The 19,478-nt window shown below is 31.2% G+C and overlaps 1 protein-coding gene across 1 annotated transcript in view; it reads right to left on the minus strand.

Annotated features, from left to right (window-relative positions):
* The window catches only part of LOC145333996 (uncharacterized), a 60,714-nt gene extending 41,818 nt beyond the window's left edge, over positions 1-18,896 (minus strand). Inside the window, exons 1-2 of the mRNA XM_080179269.1 lie at positions 18,621-18,896; positions 5,171-5,269 (exon numbers count right to left, since the gene is read on the minus strand). Coding sequence (XP_080035395.1) covers positions 5,171-5,269; positions 18,621-18,725 — 204 coding nt within the window. The 5' untranslated portion in view covers positions 18,726-18,896. The remainder of the gene's footprint in view (positions 1-5,170; positions 5,270-18,620) is intronic.
* Positions 18,897-19,478: the final 582 nt, after the last annotated feature.

The raw sequence follows: 19,478 nt of genomic DNA on the forward strand, positions 1-19,478 counted from the left end.
TAATACAATATTAACACACTGGATTGTTATCATTAATATGACAAATCTGTATGAAATTGGAATTTTCTTTTTAGTTGGTAGTCCAAATGATGATTTCTTTTCAATGATATCAGTTGATGTACTTATATCATCATTATTTATATAGAAAGGCAACTCTTTGAAAAGATCTATGGTGAATCCAATTTTTTGGTCAGAAGTTGTATTCTGTGTTGATTCTTCTAACTGTAACTCTAAATCATAAGCATTTGGCTCTACTTGTATTTGGTGATTCTTTATGCAAATTTGGAATTGTGAAAATAAAGTCTTTACTTTGTAGCAGAAAGATACCAAACGTTGTTTCAATTCTGTAAGATTGTTGAAAACTTCTATACAGATCAAAAGAAATGCCACTAAAGCACCAATTGAAATACGTCCATAATGTGATGAATAGGAAATAACTTTATCTGCATTTTCCAAATTAATTGAATAATAATTCAAAACTAATACAGAGACACGTTTGTTGCACTTCAAAAGAAATCTGGTAGCAGCAAAGAAAACAATGGGTATAAGAGTGCATATAAGTTTGGTTATCCAAGTATTTAATTTCAGGTAGAGAACAGGAGCTCTTGTCAATAATGTTTTGAAGGCAATTATTTCCAACATAACAGTTAGCCACATCAATACAGGGTTGTATATTTTAATAATGTAGCACATGACATCAAAGTTGTTACTAATTATATCTGTTATTTCTGGTTTAAAGCACTGTAATATTATCTCAATGGCCAATCTGAACAGTAATTGTACTCCATGGACAATAATGAGCAAGCGCGTTAGATAGATTAGTATATTTTGTTTGTGGATTGGTAGAGTGTAGTAATACATGAAGAGATAGTACAGGCTCATGCTGCTTATGATAAAGAAAACACTAACATTAATCAGACTAAAATAACTTCCACTTGTAGGTAACATACAAGTTATAAACAGTTGAACTATAATCAAGGACTGTATTTGAAAATTCATTTTTTTGAATATTTGAGTTTGTAGTTATTAAATCAATTAGTTTACAGTATTAGATAAAAACAACTGAATAAAATTATAATGTTTTTCACTTAAATTTAACTTATAAATTTCAAACGGTAGAAAAATTAATATCTGTTATTGTGAGATGAAATGTAATGAAACTGAGAGATAATAAAGCTTCTTAGAGACTTAATTTCTCTTAATATTGGAATTATCTAAACAAATTGTAATAATGTTTTCTTTAGAAATTTTATATTATAAGAATAGAGCATTCACAAAAGCATACGTATACATATTTTGGATTGAAAGAAACATATAAATTGAAAAAATTTTATCATTTTTATTTTTAGTACCTTTTAAGTGTTTATGTAATGTCATAATAGTCATGGTTATGGTTTGAAAGGTGTCAGAATTAGGCAAAAAACTGTCAATAGATTTATAATATGAGTCAGGTAAATAAAATACTCAAGTTTTTATCACGTAAACATCAAAATGTTCGCCCAATAATCAACATGGCGTGATTGGACACATTTTTGTAATATCATCTTAATAATAAAGAAACAGATATTAACACCTCTCTCTTCTTTAATATTTCTTTCTCTGTTGTCATTTTTTATTCCAGAAAAACATACCTATTATGCAAAGTAGCAAGGTTTTTTTCTATAACTTTATATTTGGATAACTTCTGAACTGATTGAATTCTAAATTTAGGGAAAGTTGGACGTTGGTCAAGGGATGGTTGTAACTTTAAAGTGTTCACGAAGCTGGGAAAAAGTTGATATATGTCACTGATTAATGTTTTTTAAGCGTACTATTTTGAGAATTAAGTCTTAATTACTTCCCATTTTAAAATAAATCAAACTTTTAAAAAACGAATTTATTCCCTTGAAAACATTGATGTATTTTGTGTTTTATTATACATATCTTAAAACCTATCAAAATCGACAAATAACAATCTTTTTGTTAAGGTTTACTTGCAAATTTAGAGTAGAATAAATTCTTTTGTTACATACATATCAAACTAACCAAAAAGGTTTATAATTTCTTTTTACGGGGAGATTAAACGATTTTTACGGATAATCAAAAAGATATTACCAAATATGGATATAAGGTCAGCTGATTTATAGTTGTCGATTGTAACATAGCATCCTCATCCTATCTCAATAATTACTACTTGCTAAAAAAGCTTCAAACTTCCATAAAAAATTTAAATTTTAAAAATTAAAATTTTTAATGTATAATGTATAAATCGTTTTGGAGGGTGGTGGTATTCTCCTCCAAAATAGTTATAAACATTTCAAGAACTTATGACGAGCTACCCTGTAAAGGAGAACCATACTGGTTCAGCTGTTAGCAAGATCCTTTAGAACAGACAAACATACAGACATCCTGTTACATTATTTTAACAATTTATATTTAGGATGTGTGTATTACTTAAATATAATTTATTAACTTAAACAGAAAGAGGGCTACTTATAGTAGATATTCAAAATAAGCTTTAAAACACAAAATAATTTATAAGTTTTAGGTCATGGAAAGGAAACAAGTTTGCAGGTTTTGTTGTATTTGTATCCTTTCCATGAACCAAAGTTTTTATTATAAGCGTTTTCTAAGATAGGCATTTGTTGAGTATAACCCCTCTCTCTCTCTCTCTCTCTCTCTCTCTCTCTCTCTCTCTCTCTCTCTCTCTCTCTCTCTCTCTCTCTCTCTCTCTCTCTCTCTCTCCCTCTCTCTCTGTTTTTCTTTCTCACACATTCAGATTTTTACCTGGGGGGTTAGTTGTTAAATAAATATTATTTAATGTATAAAAAGAAACCAAATATAAATTTATATTTTTCTATAAAAGGGCACAAAAATAGCTTAAAACCAACAAACGACTTTTTTAATAAAAATAAAATAGCCTAAAACCTTTCCCAAAAACTATAAGAAGCTTCACTGTAAAAGTGAACCATATCGTTTCAGCGGTCCCTTCTCTACAGATAAAAAAAGCTTACAACTTTATAAATTAGGATATTGTTAAATCTTTTCATTTAAAACTACCCTTCTGTACAACAAATTAGTTCCCAAAGTTAATGACATTTTGTTAGTTGGCTAATTAACTTTGGGGACTTTCATAGAATTTTGATTGGTTGGTTTATTACTTTGAGTGTCCAAATGTTTAAACCACCAAATATTGTTTACAAAATGGGTAATTTTGTGTATATTTTCATTGAAAATATCCATTAATTTATGGGCCATTGTCTTATGCCTCTAATTCCCTGGTTATTTATGTAGCAAGTGGGTTCGTGGGTGGTGCGTTAAGTGTGTGTGTGTGTTATACTACGATAGTGTGTGTGTGCGTGTGTGTGGCAAGATAGGTAAGGTATGTGTGTGTGTGTGCGTGTGTGTGTGTGTGTGTGTGTGACAAATTACAATAACTTTTCATTGGAACAAAAAAAATAATGTTTGTTTTTATGGAAAAACTTTAATAAAATGATGGAATTTTTTGCTGAAGTATATAGCAAATATAATACATTTTTACTTTTTAAACAATTTAATTCTTAAATATCATTCTTTCTATAGATTTAAACACTTTTTCTATTGTCTTTATACCAGCTCAAGCATACCGAAATTTGGTCAATAATTTTATAAAATAAACCAAACTTTTTCATTACATTTTAAAGAAAGTTCGAAGACAAATATTATTAGAGATGTATTATAAAAATATTTCCTAAGTATTGTTTTTTTTTGTTTTTATCTGTGAGCGAAGAAATAGCTTATTATTTCATAATTTAATTCTTGCACTGATTTTAACATTATTTTCATGTGGAAATACTCTTTGCATTTTAAACTGATTTTTTTCTAACTTAGTTGAACTTTTAAGGCATTATACTTTGAAAATTACTTTAAAAATACGAAAAGGTAAACGAAAATGCATTTTGAAAAATTAAATTCGCGATCACTTTAACTGTTGATTTAAGTCTCAAAATGGTGTTCAGCTATTTTTTTCCTTCCTTATACAATGCCTTTACAATGCAAGTTAAATGTAAATTAATCTACTAAAGTAACAGGATGTTTGCACAGAAATGATACATCCATATGAGCAAAGCTTTTCCAAGATAATCGGACAAACAAAGATCAATAAATTTAGTAGTAATTAAGCTTAATCGTCTTAGTAATAACTATTAAAAATTCATGCAAAATAATTAGCGCTATTTTTTACTGATAGACGGACCACAATTTTAGGAAATATGTGCTTTTATAAAATAAAGAATTTCAATTTTAATAAAATGTAAACTGAAAGAATTATATATATCTTATTGTTTTTTATTGATTTTTTTGAAATATTAATATAATGTATAATATTTATTTCAAAATATAAAATTATAAATATATTATTAAACTGATTATTTTTTTAATCAAAAAAGCTAGTATTCCTTTAAAAAAAGTGAGGATTTATACATTTTTTGTGTAAGTCTGTTTTAGCTCATTATCACGATAACCGCTTTATTGATATGTTTCTCCATTACAGTGAAGCTTCCATAGGTCCAAACAAACATATATGGACTTAGGAAAGATAACAAATCAGACGAAAAACTATGGTTGGGCCAGAAATCCGGTCTGGCAGGTTATCGGGCAGGATATCCGGTCATTTTCAATATCCGGCCGGATACCGGATATTAAAACTATCCGGTTACATGATATCCGGCTGATTTTTGACGCCGGATATCCGGTAATTTGCCGGATATCGAACGTTGGCCAGATATACGTCCCAACCCTACTAAAAACTAATATTAACAAACGAGAGTGCTTTAACTATTAAGTAAAAATCCTATGTCAAAATATAGAAAAAAAACTAACATTTTCTAGCAATTCTTGCAGATATGCCAAGCATCATATATCATACCTGACTTTAACAGAAATCATCTTTCAAAGTTTAAAATTAGATCTATTAGAACTAGAATATGCCTGGCATAGACGTCTAAAAGAGGAGGTAATAAGTGTTTACCCCCTCAAAATAAAGAAATTAAAAATTAGATTACCCCCTTATTTCTATGAAACCCCTCATTTTTAGCACCCAAAAATGAAAAGCTTGGTCATCCTTAGTCAACGGTAGGAGATCTCCGTTACAGACGGACGGATGGACCGACCCTAATAGAGGAAAAGCTTCGCTACTTTTCATCAACCTCACCTTTAAACAATCCTGGTTACCACAATCGCTCTTGGGTACCAAAACTTCTCGATAGAAGAGGTTGATCACGTAGTACAGAGAGATGTAGGCTATCAGTTCCTGCAATAAAAAAATTAATATTAAAAACAGTGCAAAACATCTCGAATGATGATAAACAATATGACCACCTCTGTAGATTAAAATTGTTAATTGAAAAGTTTGGATACTTCTAGTTTGGAACTAAACAATTAAAATTCAATAAAAATACCCAAATAATTGTACATTTCATATTCGCCGGAAGCTGTTTAAATGCGAGAAATAACTATTCTTTGTTTGTCTATTACATATTTATAGAGAGGGGTACATACGTACTTACAGGTATTAATTATATGGTAGCTGTGATTCTTTAATAATTCTTTATAGGCCCCAAAAAATTACCAAAAACAATTTCAATTAAAGAAAAACGTTATTTTTATGGACGGACGTACCGACCCTAGTTATAGAAAAACTTCGCTTTGAACCAGAGCGAGTAGGGACAATGGACTGTTTATTACACCTTACCCCAAAGTTTTATAGTAACGTTTTCTTATTCGTTGCCTCAACAACTTTGGAGACTTAAGTCAATTTTGATTGGTTGTTTGGTTGTTTCATCAAGTTGAGTGTTCAAACGTTTCAACCAAAAATTTTAATCTACAGGCAGAGTAATTTGTGTATCATCAATTTATCGTGGAAATTGTCTTATCCCTAAAAGCCCAAATGTGCAATGGTCTGAACAGGAAATGTTTATAATAGGCCGGAAATTTCACCTTAAAACTTAATATCAGGAATGCAGGAATAGGACAATGGACACTAAATTAACATTCCTACATTTTTTTTCAAAATTTTTATCATTGATAGCTGGTAAACATTGTGGAAAGAAGGACTTGTAGGTGGATTAGATTAACTGCCATTATCCTCTCCCTCCCTGCTGCTTAATATGCTTAACATTAAAACACAGGCATACAAGGATTGGGAAAAAAGGATTTTTATTAATATTTTTTTTTTTTTAATTTTATTGTTAGTAGCGTATCTTCTTTTTAAGTACTCTTAGTATGTTCGTCATAAGGTTAGGAAACGAGCACAAAAATCTAGAAAAAAAAGGAGGGGTGTGTTGGTTTTTTTTTCTGGTGCCAATTTGCACCTTACGCTAGATTATGTTAGGTTCTTTTTGTTACAGGGTAACCCCGCAGGGTTAGGTACTCTGCCCCAAAGAAATTGCGCATAAATCAGTTACTATCAAAAATGAGAAGGTAGGGTTTATGTGCTCGCTAAGCTCTTTGAGGTAATGTCACAAAACTTTAAAGAAACACTATCGTATAGTTTAACAATCTATAGCGCAGCAGTGATATTTAAGAAAAAATACAAAAATATATCATACATTGAGACATGATAACTATCTTTAAGCAAGAAGAATATTTATTGGCAATATTAAAAAGAAAATGCCAACATTTTTTAACCTTCTTATCATGACACAGACATTCTTGACAAAATGGTAATTTCCCCATATTGCAACATCCCTTATCCCTGCGTATAATATGAATGTAGGGTACATTGCACTGCAAATTTTCAATGCCTGCTATTTCTAGTATCGCAGCTACTCTATACATATTTGTACGTCGGTCTGTCCATCTAATAACTAGGCTTTCATTGTCATAATACCTACCTAAACTTTAATTTTGAAAAATCCTGTTTATTATATTTAAGCTTTTCTATCATTACTGTATAATACTTGATCATTGTTATTGCATAAAAATTATGTTATCTTGATTTTGCCATAATACTAACATAATACATATATGTGTTTCTAATAAAGTGACACTCACAGCTGGCTAAAATAAAGATGCCCACTCTCCATACCAGTTACAACTTTACTGGATGAACGAACTGGCCAATAAATAAGGTCATATTAGCGATCTAAATTGACGACAAATACTCACCTGGCAATATATCATTATCCACTTATTCTATATTCATTCTGATATAATTGTTTAACATTTTACTCGAAACAAAATGGTGTTAGCTTATTACTGCTGCACTATCTATTAACAAAGTTGTCCTTGCTTTTGCTAGTTCTAAATGTGTACTTTCACTGTCTCTGTAAAAAAAACTTTAGAAGTTTTTTTGCAGTACGGCTTCAAAACCGATTAATATCCGCTAGATTATAACCGTTACCTCAGCCACACCGAAAAATCATAAATAGCATCATAATAAAGAAAATTTTCCACTCATATTAAAATAAAAATCATGAGATAATAACATAATTCTTAGCCAAGGCCTTCGGCCTCTCGAGGCCAACAAAACTGGTTTAAATCTTAAAAATTTTTACTTTAATGTCCGTGGAAAGCTGTCTATAATACGCTGCGATAAATGACTATTCTATAAATCTATTGATTTTTTATTAAAAATTCCATTTTAAAAGATAAATACTTTCATAATAAAGAAATTTGTGTAAGCGTTTTTATTATCATTTTTTAGAAATGCATATTGATGTTTCTCGTATTCATTCGAATTAGGTGGATAGGTACCGGTTCTCATCCATACGAAAAAACTATGTCTAGCATCGTATTATATCCAGCTTTCTACGAATATAACAATGTACAATCTTATAATTGTACATTTTATATCCGCGGAAAGCTGTTTATAATACGATGCGAGAAATAACTATTCTCGTATTCATTCGAATACGGTGGATAAGAGCAGTTCTTATTCATACGAAAAAACTATGTCTAGCATCGTATTATATCCAGCTTTCTACGAATATAATAATTATACATTCTATATCCGAGGAAAGCTGTTTATAATACGATGCGAGAAATAACAAATACTCTTAAAAAATATGTATATTGGTTTTCTTTATAAATATTGATTTTTTTCTTTTAACGTCAACATAAAAATTCATAATTTTCAAAACGATAAATAAAAAAACGTTTACTTAATTCTCAACAAGGCCTTTTAAAACCCCATAATTCATGTTTGTTTAATATTTGTATATAAAAAAATGTTGCTAGGGTTATTTTGGTACAGTTTTAGTTATTTAATTTGCAATTTCAACTGATCTTCATGCGGATATAAAAATAAATAAACAAGGATGACAACATACATAAAAGCAAAGCTCTGGAATGGAAGAACAAACGAACATTAACACTTGTAGAGTGTCAGAACTGTATAAACTGAATATTAATGCATATGTATATACAAAATTGTAAGTAAATTTGTTGCAAAACTTATTAAATACATGTTACTGTTTAAGGACATACTGACGATTTTAGGACTTAATTATAGAGACTCTTCGCTTATAACACTATACCTTGTTGTAATAGGAATCAGTATTAAAAAATCCGATGAATAGGATAATTCTAACATTCAAAAATTTGTTGTCAAAAAAGAAAAGAATCAGCTAATTTATAATGGAAGTACGGACTTTCTAGTAACGATTATAGAGTTGCTGCGCTTTCTAAGTCGTACCTAACTGTTATAGGAATCAGCATGCAAAGTTTGAAACCGATTGGACAATTCTAACCTGTTTAAATTAACGATAAGAGCTTACTGTAACGGACTGACAAACCCTAATTATAGAAAACCTTCGCTGTTAAAAAGAAATTATAATAGACTTATGTATTTTTATGTTCTACATATATTTAGAGGTCCCTGAATTTTTTTTTATATTTTCTTAGCAGGGTTAGAAATTCCACCTTTCAAAGAGAAATCACCCCTAGAAAAATATACCCCTCCTAAAAATATAAATTTTCTTGACGTTTTCTTTTTAAATCTTTAAATCTAATCTTTAGGGGGGTTGTTCGAATCACTAACTCCTATCAAAAGTGCCCATACATGCCACTAGGGGCGTAGCAATTAGTTATCCAAAAGTAACTGTTAAACTGTATTGCTCTTACATATTGCAAATTGTTAAAACCACAAAAAATTGCCCAAACAAGAATAAGAAAGTTCAATACAAAAAAACTATAGTGTTTAGGTAGCTTTTACAACTACGTTAAGATATATAAACCAAAATTAAAATATGGGTTGCTTTTAGAAAATAGCTTAAAACCACCAAAGAACCAATAGATACATTCCCTGAAGAGTAGAGCCCATTTGGTTCAGCGGTTACCGAGATAATAAGCTTCAAACGGACATGTAGACATCGATCTACTTCATATTATAGATTTCAAGATTGACATTTTAAATCTAAAATAGGGGCATTTTTATTCATTATAATTGAGGGTGTACATCAATTTATTGTCGATTGTCTTATCCCTTAAGATCTCTGTAAATATTAGAGAATATTTTCAAATAGGCCTACTAGATATAATTTTCCTACACAGTTTTCAAACATATTTTAATATATTTGTTTATTTTTTTCTAGTATGGCTTCGAAACCGATGAATATCCGCTGAATTAGAACTGGTTCTCAGCAATGCTGAAAAATCATGTATTACATCCTATTAAAGAAATTTTCCGTGAATAATAAAATAAAATCATAAAATTAATAACAGTTTTGTTAGCATGGGCCTTCGTCACCTTGATGCTAGCAAAACTGGTTTTCATTTTAATATCCCTAATAAGTTGCAAACAAAAATTAATTTTACAAATTAAACTGATAATTTTTTTTTTATAAAAACCGTTCTCTTGCGGGTTTTAATGATGATAACCACCATCTCTAAATTTGGGGAGAGGGGTAACACCTCCCCTTTCCCTTCGTCCCCAATCTAAGCAATCTAAGTTGAAAACGACCAAAAAAATGCTCCAAGGCAGAAAAAGGATAATTATATCCATGTGTAGCGTAGCCCTAACTAGTAAGCTATATAAGTTGGAATAGTTATTTCTCGCATCGTATTATAAACAGCATTCCGCGGATAAAGAAAATTCAATTATAAGATTAAAACCAGTTTTTTTAGCCCCGAGGTGCCGAAGGCACCGGCTAAAAATACCAATAGGATAGGTGGATTGGAAACTACCTGAGCTCTAATTGGTTGAATGATGTACGACACTTAGCTTCTCCAATCAAAGCGCAGATTGTTTTCAACCCACCAATCACAGATGTCAAAATTAATTAACTTAAATTGTATTTGCGCTTTTAGATAAAGAATTATACAAAAAACGAATTTTATAAAAAAAATCCTTAAAATTTTATGCAGATTTCAAATCTATTATATACATTAAAGATCTTTCCAACTTATATAGCTTACTAACTAGCTTACAAAATGTTTTCTTTTATTCATGGGGTAGTAATAAAAGATAAGATCATGAGGATAATAAGACAGGGGGATGCAAGAATTAAAGAAAACATAAAAAAAAGAAACTGATATAGAATGCAAATAAAACGACATATCTTATTAAATAAAGTAGCTTGATGTCTGTCCGTCCGTCCGTCCGTCTGTCTGTCCGTCCGTCTGAAGCTTAAGATCTCGGTAACCACTGAACCGATTGGATTCTACTCTTCAGGGTATATACCTATTGGTCCTGTGGTGGTTTTAAGCTATTTTCTTGGGGGGTGGGACACCCCCAACCCCCCAAAAAACAAAAAAAATCCCCCCCATTTTTTTTTTTTTTTTGGTAACCTTTGTGGAAGATTTCCACACTTTTTTTACCATCTCTTGGGGCAAAGCCCCTAGAGGCTAGGGGCGAAGCCGCTAGTATTAAATAAAGTAGTTTTTTTATCGGTAGCATTCACAATAAAACTACCGATTGGGTTCTACATTTTATGTGAGCTTCACACATGTCTTGGGATGGTTTTAGGCTATTTTATGTTTAGATTTAAGTGATTTTGGGCTATTTTTCTGCCTTTACTGAACCTTTGAAATACAGGGCCCCTAGATGCTAGGGGCACACCCTCCGCTAGTATGACGCTTAGAGAAGCCTTGCTACAAAAAAGAGGCCTATGTATAAAAATGTGTATATAATAACAGAGATATATCAGTAAAATCCCTTTACTAACTTAGTGGACCACAGCCCCCCCCCCCCATCCTTCCTCTATACTCTATTTAATTGTCTAATATAGCCCCTGTAGAGAGTTTAACCATTTGAGGTTGTTACGTACTTGACCTAACCTACCTTTTTTCTGATAAAATTTTTTGGAGATCAATTTCCTGTTTGACGAAAAATTGCGTCAAAATTTTGTGTCAGTCATTAAGTATGGTTAACTTATTAGTTGGTTTCAATAATCATAGTGGTTTATCTATAATACCTGCCCAAAATTAGCCTTTATTAGTGTTTATTATTGCTGATCTACTTATAGACCTGCTGTTCCTTGCTTATGTTAATGGATATATTATTACTTAGATCTTAAACCAGATTTCATGTTCTTTTAGAAAGTGTAACTCGCAGCGGGCTAAAAGTACGATGCCCCCGTCCAACTCCTTACACTATACCCTCCCCTCCTCCTGGACGAAGAAACTGATCAATAAATGAGTTCCATGTTAGCAACCTAAATTGACAACAATTTTTACCCTTTCAAAATATCCACGTATTTTCTATGTCAATTCTTAGTTGTTACTTTAAAAATACTAAAAATGTAATATCTTGTAATATAATCTAATAAGGATTTTATGTCTAAAGCTGAAGAGCTTGGAAATTGCTGGTCTAAATTTCTTGAAATCCTCAGCCTTCCCTAGATGCTATGGCCGAAGCAACTAGTAAAACAATCAAGTAAAATGTTGTAAAACATCAAATAACTCAAAAACTGCTTCCATCCCAATTAGCTTTTGATCAAAAAAGTCTATTGAGGAAAATTAAAAATTAGATGTGCATTCACATCCGCATATTATCATATCAACTGTTTCAAATTTAAAAAAAAACGCGTTTGTAAACAATTTAGAGGGTTTTCCAATGGTCAGGATAAAAGGCGCTTTAACACAAAGAACCTTGTTAATCAGCCATAGTTCCCAAATTTTCTTTGAAATAATTTGAAAAAAAAGAAAAGGGGTAGTTTTTCCTTTGTTTGTTTATTAAATTAAGTCTGGTTTAATAACAGGTTAGATTATATATTAGGTTAAGGCACCATAAGAATTGGCCCCGCATTTTCTAGGTAGAGGAAAACTACTATCTTATGAAAAGCGAAGCCGTCCGTCCGTCCGAGATAGATAGCTTTTATTCGTTAATTTAGGCATGTTAGAATTGTCCTATCGATTTCAAACTTGGCATGGTGATTCCTGTAGTAGTAAGGTACGAATAAGAAAGCGTAGCAACTCTATAATCATTACCAGAATGTCCGTACGTTCATTTTAAACATGTTGATTTTTCTACTTTTTTAAAAACAAATTTTTACGAGATCTAATTATCCGTTTGATCTGATTTTTGGTATATTGATTACTTGGACAACAAAGTACAATATTATAAGCGAAGCAACTCTATAATCAAGTCATAAAAATGTAAGTATGTCCATAAACATTATCCTGTATCAACAGTTTTTCAACAAATTTACTTACAATTTTGCTTCGACTTTTATACTTTTATATTCTGATTATTCAGTTCAGACACTATACTAGTGTTAATGTCTGTTTGTCCTACCGTTTCAGTGCTTCGCTTTTATGGATGTTGTCATCATTGTTTTCATTTAATTTTAGAAAGGTTGGTTGTCAGGCACTATAAGTGAAGACACCAATTAGAGTCGAAGGAAAGCTTGTGCTGTTGTAACAAAATGCGGTTCTGATGATTTAATAATATGAAACATATGCGGAAGTGAGGGTATACCTACAATTTGGGTTGTTTAAAATCTAAAGAAGAATAGGCACCATTGTTTACAAATTAATCGCTCTCACCCAGTATTTTGAAAATAAACAAGGATCACAACATCTATAAAAACGAAGCTTTAAAAATAAAATAAGAAAGAAGTACAAACATAAGAGTGTTATAATTAAAAAAAAAAACATTAATTTGAAAGTCTAAACCAAATTGTACAAAAATTTGTTGTCAAATAAGTAAAACATCAATATGATATAAATGGACGCATGGACTTTCTGGTAACGATTATAGAGTTGCTTAACGATTATAGAGTTGCTTTGCTTTCTATTGTTGTAGATCTCATCATATAAAGTTTTAAATCCATAGGACAATTCCAACATGTCTTAATAATGAAATGAGCTAATGAGACCTGCGGACGGACCGACCCTATTTATAGAAAAGCTTCGTTTTACAAGAATAATTATGACCATAAGTAGTGCAGCAATAACTAACTGACAAACCTTTGAAACCTTCCTAAATTTAAATTTAAATTCTTAGCTATTTTGCTTTTTAGTTAAGGGTTCCAGAAGTCCCAAACGTCGGAGTGGACAAACGCAGAAGTGTTAAAATATTAATTTAAGTAAGTATTTATATACAGGTTAGGTTAGGTTAAGATATGAATATACAAATAAGCCCCCCGCAGAGGTTAGGCATTGAAAAAACCTAAAATATGGTTTAAAATAGGTTAGGTTAGGCTAAGTTTCCACTCCTGCGTTTGTCCACTCCAACGTTTGGGACTCTTGCGTTTGTCCTAGGACCTAGTTAAGCACACACAAACGTTTTTAGCTCACTGACTCTTATAGGTGGGCCTGAGCAAAATTAAGCTTTTAAAAAAAAATATTTATATGTTAAAAAAGTTAGTGTAGGTAAGCCGAAGGAAGGGAATGGATAATAGAAGGACGGGGTAATTGGAGGGGGAGAAGAAGGAAAGAGTGCAGTGGTGGGGAAAAGAAGAAAAAGGGAATTGTCTACAGTAACAGTTCTAATAAAAATCTAGCCACCTTAGCATTACAGACAGAAGGACAGAAAAAAATTGTCCAGAGCTGGATCTTTAAATCATTTTAGTGGTGAGCCAGATCGGGGTGGGCCAACTTTCCACCAATGAGAGCACATCATTTTATGAAATGCCGCGCTGTGATTGACTGAAGTTCGGCTCAACCCGATCTGGCTCACCACTAAAATGATTTAAAGATCCAGCTCTAAATATTCTAAATGCACGCGGCTAATCCCTAGATGTCTCTACTTATAAAGGGGTGCTGCCATTTTTACCACTAGCAAAAGTACAGACACTGTGTTTTTGACAAATATTGGGTGTGTTTTTGTCAATTTCGTTTTTAGCTGTATTTTTGGCAATATTTTTGTATCCACTGTCAAAATTACACCTTTCTGCTGTCATAAACACAGTTTTACTGTCAAGTTCACACCCATGAAATTCAAGTATGCTGTCAAATTCACAGTTTTTATGACAAAAATACACCTACTTTTAAATTAATATTAATTATAAATATTTTGACCAAGTTGTTAAAACTTATAACTATTAATAATAGTTAAATCAATCTACTAATTGTTTAGAACAAAGCCATGCTTAAATGAAAGATTAAATAGGTGAACAACAGGATCTATAATACTTGGCATAATTTCTTTTAAAAGTTTAGTAGAAATATTTTCAGGTCCACAACTTAGTTTAGGTTTTAGTTTATTGAGAGTAGAAAAAATTATTTGAGGGGTGATTTTTTTAAAGACAAAATTTTCATTGACTAGAACCCCAAGGTAGTCATTAAAATCGTTTTCACACAATGGAATTTCATCTGCTAGACTGGGACCAACATTAATAAAAAAAATTGTTAAAACCTTCACAAATATCTTGAAAGTTTTCATAAGATCTGTTATCATCAGTAAAAAGGTTTGGGATAGAATGCATTTTTTTTATTCTTGTTAATAAGTTGATTAATTGTAGACCAAGTTTTTTTCATGTTAGACGAAAATTCATTGAATTTTCTATTGCTATCAACGGTTTTATCCTTAAATTTTTGTTTTAATAATATTCCTTTTTTCTTTCTTAGGTTTAATAAAGCTGGTGACATCCAGGTTTTTTTGGGGATAACTCTTTTGTTGGGTTTTAAAGTTTTTAAAGGGAAAATTTTTCAATGTTTTCATTGATTACATTAGAAAAGTTTTCAAACGGATTACTTGAAATTAATTCAATATTATCATCAAAGCCCTATAATAACAGATAAGTTTAAATTTTACTGTTAAAAAGTGCCAATCTGGAAAATTAATTTTATAAGTTATACTAATTAACCCCAAAATAGTAAACTTGTTTAGCATCTAGTAAAAGATTATTGACATACAATAGAGATAAAGTTTAGAGTGATGACGTTAGTTTAAACATATATTAGATTTGATATCAGAGAATGATCAAAAAATTTAGATTCTATTTAATTCTTTTTCACATATTTTGGCTTTGTATCAGATTTAACACCAACATGTTTAGTTATTCGTTTACTTATGGTGTAAGTAAACGAATTTTCACTTTTAGAATAATAAGTTAACCACACAGGTTTTTCACCTTACTTGACGGTCATGTTAATGTCACCATTTTTCTATATGTAATAGATGTATTAAATATTATGGATAAATATTTAGGTGTAAATTTAATAGATGTATATTTGTCAATATGTAGGTGTATAATTGACAAATTATAAATTTAATAGATGTATTTTTGTCAGTATGTAGGTGTATAATTGACAGCAAAACTGTGAATATGCCAGTGCAATAACTGTATTTTTGTCATACCCCCTAAAAACGCAGGTGTGAATTTGACAGTAAAACTGTGTTTATGACAGCAAATCACTGTGTTTATGACAGTAATATCACTGTATTTTTGCTAGTGGTAAATCTGCCATGTATCCTTTATAAACCTTCCGACCTAGGAAAGATCCTTTGCTACACATACAGACAAGCATCCTTTTACTTTATTCTAAACTAGCGGCTTCGCCCCTAGCCTCTAGGGGCTTTGCCCCAAGAGGTTTGATCAAACCAATTTTTCGTATTTTAGATTTAAAAGAAACATAAAAAAAATTTTGGGGGGAAGAAAATATTAGGGGTAGTCGACCCCACTATTTTAATTTTAGTTTTTTTTGGAGGGGGGGTATTTTCATTTTTGGGGGGGGTTGGGGGTGTCCCACCCCCAAAGAAAATAGTTATAAACCTTCCCGGGACCTATGAGAAGCTACACTGTAAAGGAAAACCCGATCGGTTTAGCGGTTAGCAAGATCCTTCGGTACAAACAAACACACAAACACACAGACACACAGACATCCTGTTACTTTATTATAAAGATGTTATCAAGATTATTCTTACTCAGGGATCTAAACGGACTATGACTATGGCCTATAAATTGACGTACATCCCCAATGATCACAAACAAAATTACCTATTCTGTAAATTAAATTAAGTGATTGAAACGTTTGAGCACTTAAATTAATAAACCAAACAATCAAAACTCACTAAAAGTCCCCAAAGATGTAAATCTAACAAATAAATAAAGGTTATTATAAAACTCTGTGGACTATGTAATAAAAAGACCATTGTCCCCTTCCTTCCTGATAATGAGTATATGTGCAAAGAACTGGTAACCCGCGGGAAGAACAAATGTTTTTATAATCAACAATCTACACCATCAGCCACGGAGAAGGCAGTTGCACCCTTAAAACCCAAATTATTAAATTTTTATTTCTTGCATCTTTTAGTTGCAAACCTATTTCATAACTAATGCATGTCTAAAGTCTACAAGCCGAGGTTGATATTCCATTCTTATTTGATATTTTCTGCTTTTAAAAATTTAAAATATAACAAAATGGTTACCAACGAAAGTTTAATATTAAATGTTTCATTGTACTTTTGATTTGATATAATTTTGTTGTTATTGCACTTTCTCATATACATAATTGTCCTTTTCAGCTTTAAAATTAAATATTTTATTTATAATTGTAAAACTTCTGTAAGATCAAAGTTTAGGTTTTCATTGTAAAATCTGCGAATAAGGCGAGCGAAAAAAAGCTCGAATATATAATAAATTAATTCTTATAATAAAGTAACAGGAATACTGAAGGATCTCGCTAACCACTGAACCGATCGGGTTCTCCTTTACAGGATAGCTTTTCATAGGAACCGGGAAAGTTTATAACTATTTTTAAAAGCGAAGCTTTTCTATAATTATTAAAAGCGAAGCTTTTCTATAATTAGGGTCGGTCCGTCCGTACGTCCGTCACAAACGGATAGCTTTTTTAGTTAATTTAGGCATGTTAGAATTGTCAAACTTTGCATGGTGATTCCTTTAGTAGTTAGGTACGATTTAGAAAGCGTAGCAACTCTATAATCATTACAAGAATGTCCGTAAGTCCATTTTAAACATGTTGTTTTTTTTACTTTTTTTAACAACAAATGGTGATCTAATCATCCGATTGATCTGATTTTTGGTATGTTTATTCCTGGGACAACGAAGTATAATGTTTCAAGCAAAGCAACTCTATAATCAAGTCCTAAAAATGTCCATAAACATTATCCTGTATCAAGCAGTTTTTCAACAAATTTACACTACAATTTTGCTTCAGCTCTTATACATTTATATTCTGGTTATTCAGTTCTGACACTATATAAGTGTTAATGTCCGTTTGTCCTACAGTTTCAGTGCTTCGCTTTTATGGATGTTGTTATTCTTGTTAATATTCAAGAGACTTGAACTCAACATATACACGAAATGAAAAAAAAAACATTTAAAGTGCCACTGGAAGCCTCTAGGGGCGTAGCCACTATTGTACTGTATAATAACAATTAGTCAATTAAAATTTGTAAATAATATTATTAATATCATTTTTTATGGAAATTTTTTAGAACTGCACACTCCAAAAACGGCCTTGACTTCTATATAATAATCTTTATAAGTTTTTGTTGGTAAGAAGAACAGTTAAATAATCCTCAATGTCGGTATGATCCAGGAATTTTAAGGGATAAGACAATGGCATCAACAATTGTAAACAAAATTATTGGTTGAAAAATATGGACACTGAACTACTAGTTTTGAATCAACCAATCAAATTATTTACCTTCAGTTTTTAAGCCAACCTGGTTATAAAACTTTGGGTACCAGTGTAATTTACAGTCTAATATCCCCTTCTTCCCTGATATGTCCGTAAAACTTTTTCTCGTATTCATTCGAATCCGGTGGATAGGAACCGGTTCTCATCCATACGAAAAAACTATGTCTAGCATCGTATTATATCCAGCTTTCTACGAATATAAAAATGTACAATTAAAAGATTAAAACCAGTTTTTTTAGCCGGTGCCTCCGGCACCTCGGGGCTAAAAAAACTAGTTTTAATCTTTAAATTGTACATTCTATATCCGCGGAAAGCCGTTTATAATACGATGCGAGAAATAACTATTATTTAATACATAAAGATGTGTGTTACAGTTAGGGTTAGAATAATTATTTCTCGCATCGTATTATAAACGGCTTTCTAAACCATGCACATGATTCCCAGACAAAGGTAGTGCAATCAAATGGTTGGTTGTCTGAAGGACGTGTCCATATAATCATGCACAAAATTTAGGCAAGAATTTGTTACGAGATGCTTCAAAGTTTTATCAACTGACGAACATACAACAAAACTTAATTATAGAGTAACTGCGCTTCTTTGATATAATTTACCTTGTAGATAAGTTTGTACACGGAGCCCGTCCATTTGAACAGAATCTTGTTGAAGCAACCAAACGAGCTGGCGTTCGCCACATCTCCGGTATACGATACCGTCATTTTTTACTAGTTGCAGAGTAGCTGCGCTACTTTTCAATATTTCACTTGTAGATTTTTTTCACTTTTTTTGGATGATTTTTTATATCATTCTTTAATTTAATAGTACCTAATATACTATTATATTAGTTTTTTACTATCACTGTTTTTGAGCTTTTAATTTACATTTTTGTGCTTTCTGAAAATAAAAACAAATAATTAACATATATGATTTACAAAAAAATATAAGTATTAAATATTGTAATAAAAATATAAAAACACATTTTAAGGTTTAAAAAAAAATAAAAATAAGTTACGTTTTTCCATTTTTCAGTTTCCATAATCACATTCACGAGTGGTTGAAAAAATTCTATTAAGCGGCATAAAGAAGGCCTATAAATAATCTGGAATAACAAAGATGCAATAATGCACAGAGAAAGTTGAAGAAAAACATGTAAAATTTATTTTTTCGCTCATTTATGTGAACTGCGAGATAATTCTGCATTATTGAGTAATGAATGCTCCAGATCATTTTTAGGCTTTCGTTTGGCGATTAAAATTGTATTCGAGTATAATAAATACGTTCCACCGTTTGGCCGTTAGCAGCCTTTAAGTTAAGATAATCGTTACTACGAACATTTTACTGAGAACTGCACTAGATCCAAACAATCTCCTGACCAAAGAAATTAGGCATTACCTAATACCTGCCAAAAACTATTTCAAAATTGGCCACAATGTGATTAGATAAATACAGACATGGTGGCATTTTGTCAGGGA

This window comes from Acartia tonsa, chromosome 12, assembly GCF_053477335.1.
Source record: "Acartia tonsa isolate MP-2025a chromosome 12, ASM5347733v1, whole genome shotgun sequence".
NCBI lineage: Eukaryota > Metazoa > Arthropoda > Copepoda > Calanoida > Acartiidae > Acartia > Acartia tonsa.